The following is a 2,135-nucleotide window of genomic DNA, read 5'->3' on the forward strand; positions in this document are numbered from 1 at the left end:
ACTTTTGGATTTTGGTCACCCATAAGAAGCCCCCACAATTAGCGTCTATGACACCACTTCATGAAATAATATTGTTAGTAATTTCTGGATTCTTCTCATGTTTCCTTATATATATATATATATATAGAGAGAGAGAGAGAGAGAGAGAGGGCATATTCAATTAATCTGGATCTTTGAAAATGAATGAGAGGCCAACATTATATTACCTATTATTTACTTAATTAATGCAGTACTGAAATCAAGTGATCTTATGATCAAAAGAAAAATCAAGTCATCTTGCTTTAATACTTACCTGAAATGAGAAAGAGAAAAGATCTCTACGGATTAAAACTAATCCTACACGCACATGGAAATTTATCACATGCTAAACTTTCTTCTTCTTTCTCCTTTTTTTTATATCACGAGATTAAAAATAATCATATAAAAAATAGATGAAAATAAATTATAAAATTTAATTTTTAATAAATTAAATATTATTAAAATAAAAAACATAAATAAAAAGAAAAAACACTATTATTTGTAATGAATAGTATTATGTGAGATAATGTATAGTAAAAATACAACTTTTAGTTTTTGTTAATTAAATTTGTAGAGTTTTTGTTAATTAAATTAGTAGCCTGCACTCTCTCGTGGGTTGAACAAATATTTTTTCAACATGAAAAATTATGTCAAGAAAAAAAAATCTGAGACTTTCACTGATTTAATTAGTAGTTTAAAAAATATGATTAAAAAATACAACAACAATAAATAAATAAACCAAAAAAATAATAATGAAAAATACTTTAAAAGAACTTGATCTAAGTTAATACAGATTATAAAACATTAATGATGAATATTAAAATTAAAAAAATAAAAAAGACAGCAAAAAATCTCAAATAAATTACATAGTAAGTCTATAGTAATATAAGAGTATGTGAATAATGCACCACAGTATTTTTCTTTATAGGAAAAATGCCATTCGTTTTAAAGTTTTCTATAATAATTCTATTTGTAAATTGTAATTCTTTAGTATTAGATATTCAATTAATATAGTTAACTAATAAATTACAATTGGATATATTGTGTAATACAGAACATGTTTTAGAGTATATTAGATACATAAGAACACTTATGATGTCCTTTCAAAGATCATTTCCAATATTACTTTCTGAAGTAAAATAGATCAACTTTCTGAGGTAGGGTTTATCGTGGGTTAATTGTGATGTAAAAGAGGCTCGTGAAGGAGATTAACTTTCTAAAGTAGCCATGAGTGCAATTATACAATAAACTCTAATACTATAATAGAACAAGGAAGAGAATTAGCTTGAGAGAAAGAGAAGAAATTTTTGTTATACAGACACCCACACTAAACTTGGCTAGTACTATTGAGCTTTGTATAATTTACCTCACACACATATATATTACTAATAATAGAATATAACTGGATCTAAAGTTATATTTGATGATATTGCTTCAATAATACTGTTACTTAGAATTCCTTTTTTTTTTAGTGTCCAAAACCTCTGTTTATTGTCTCTCATGAAAAGGAAAGTAGAAATGCAACGAATTTCAAAGTCTCTTCATCCTCGCAGCATCTCTGTATTACTATTTAGCATATATTCATTGGTTTGTACCCAAGCCAAGTACCAAGTTCTTGCACATGTAACCAAGGTTTGCCAAAACTGGTCAAGCAAGCTTTAAGCTGGTCAGCATCTCTTTTTCTTTGCTTTCTGCGACAACAAAACGCAGCAACTCGAATCTTATGACACCTTACCCGAAATCTACTGCAAAAGTTTTTTTCTCATAAGATTTGTTTCACTATCTATTTTAAGAGATTTTTTTATATATAGAAATATCCATGTACATTTACTTTTCATCTTACATTCGAGAGAACTAGTTTCCAGTACTGTTCAGGAAAAGATGATAATGCTCAAGAAATTGCCTGAAGAAGTCTTAAATTTGTGGAACAAATGGGAGATTCGAGGAATGCTTTTAGTTAGTCTCTTACTACAAATCATCCTCATTATATTTGGTTCTCGAAGAAAGTACATTGCAAGAAGCTGGGTCAGGATTTTTGTTTGGTGTGCATACCTCTCAGCCGACTTGGTGGCAACTGTTGCACTGGGTATTCTATCTAGGAGCCAAGGCGATTCAGC

General features: G+C 28.6%; 1 protein-coding gene across 1 annotated transcript in view; it reads left to right on the top strand.

Annotated features, from left to right (window-relative positions):
- Nucleotides 1–1,899: 1,899 nt before the first annotated feature.
- The window catches only part of LOC105118581 (uncharacterized), a 1,737-nt gene continuing 1,501 nt past the window's right edge, over nt 1,900–2,135 (top strand). Inside the window, exon 1 of the mRNA XM_011016551.1 lies at nt 1,900–2,104. Coding sequence (XP_011014853.1) covers nt 1,900–2,104 — 205 coding nt within the window. The remainder of the gene's footprint in view (nt 2,105–2,135) is intronic.

The sequence above is a fragment of the Populus euphratica genome, unplaced genomic scaffold, assembly GCF_000495115.2.
Source record: "Populus euphratica unplaced genomic scaffold, PopEup_1.0 scaffold2036.1, whole genome shotgun sequence".
In the NCBI taxonomy this organism is placed as follows: Eukaryota; Viridiplantae; Streptophyta; class Magnoliopsida; order Malpighiales; family Salicaceae; genus Populus; species Populus euphratica.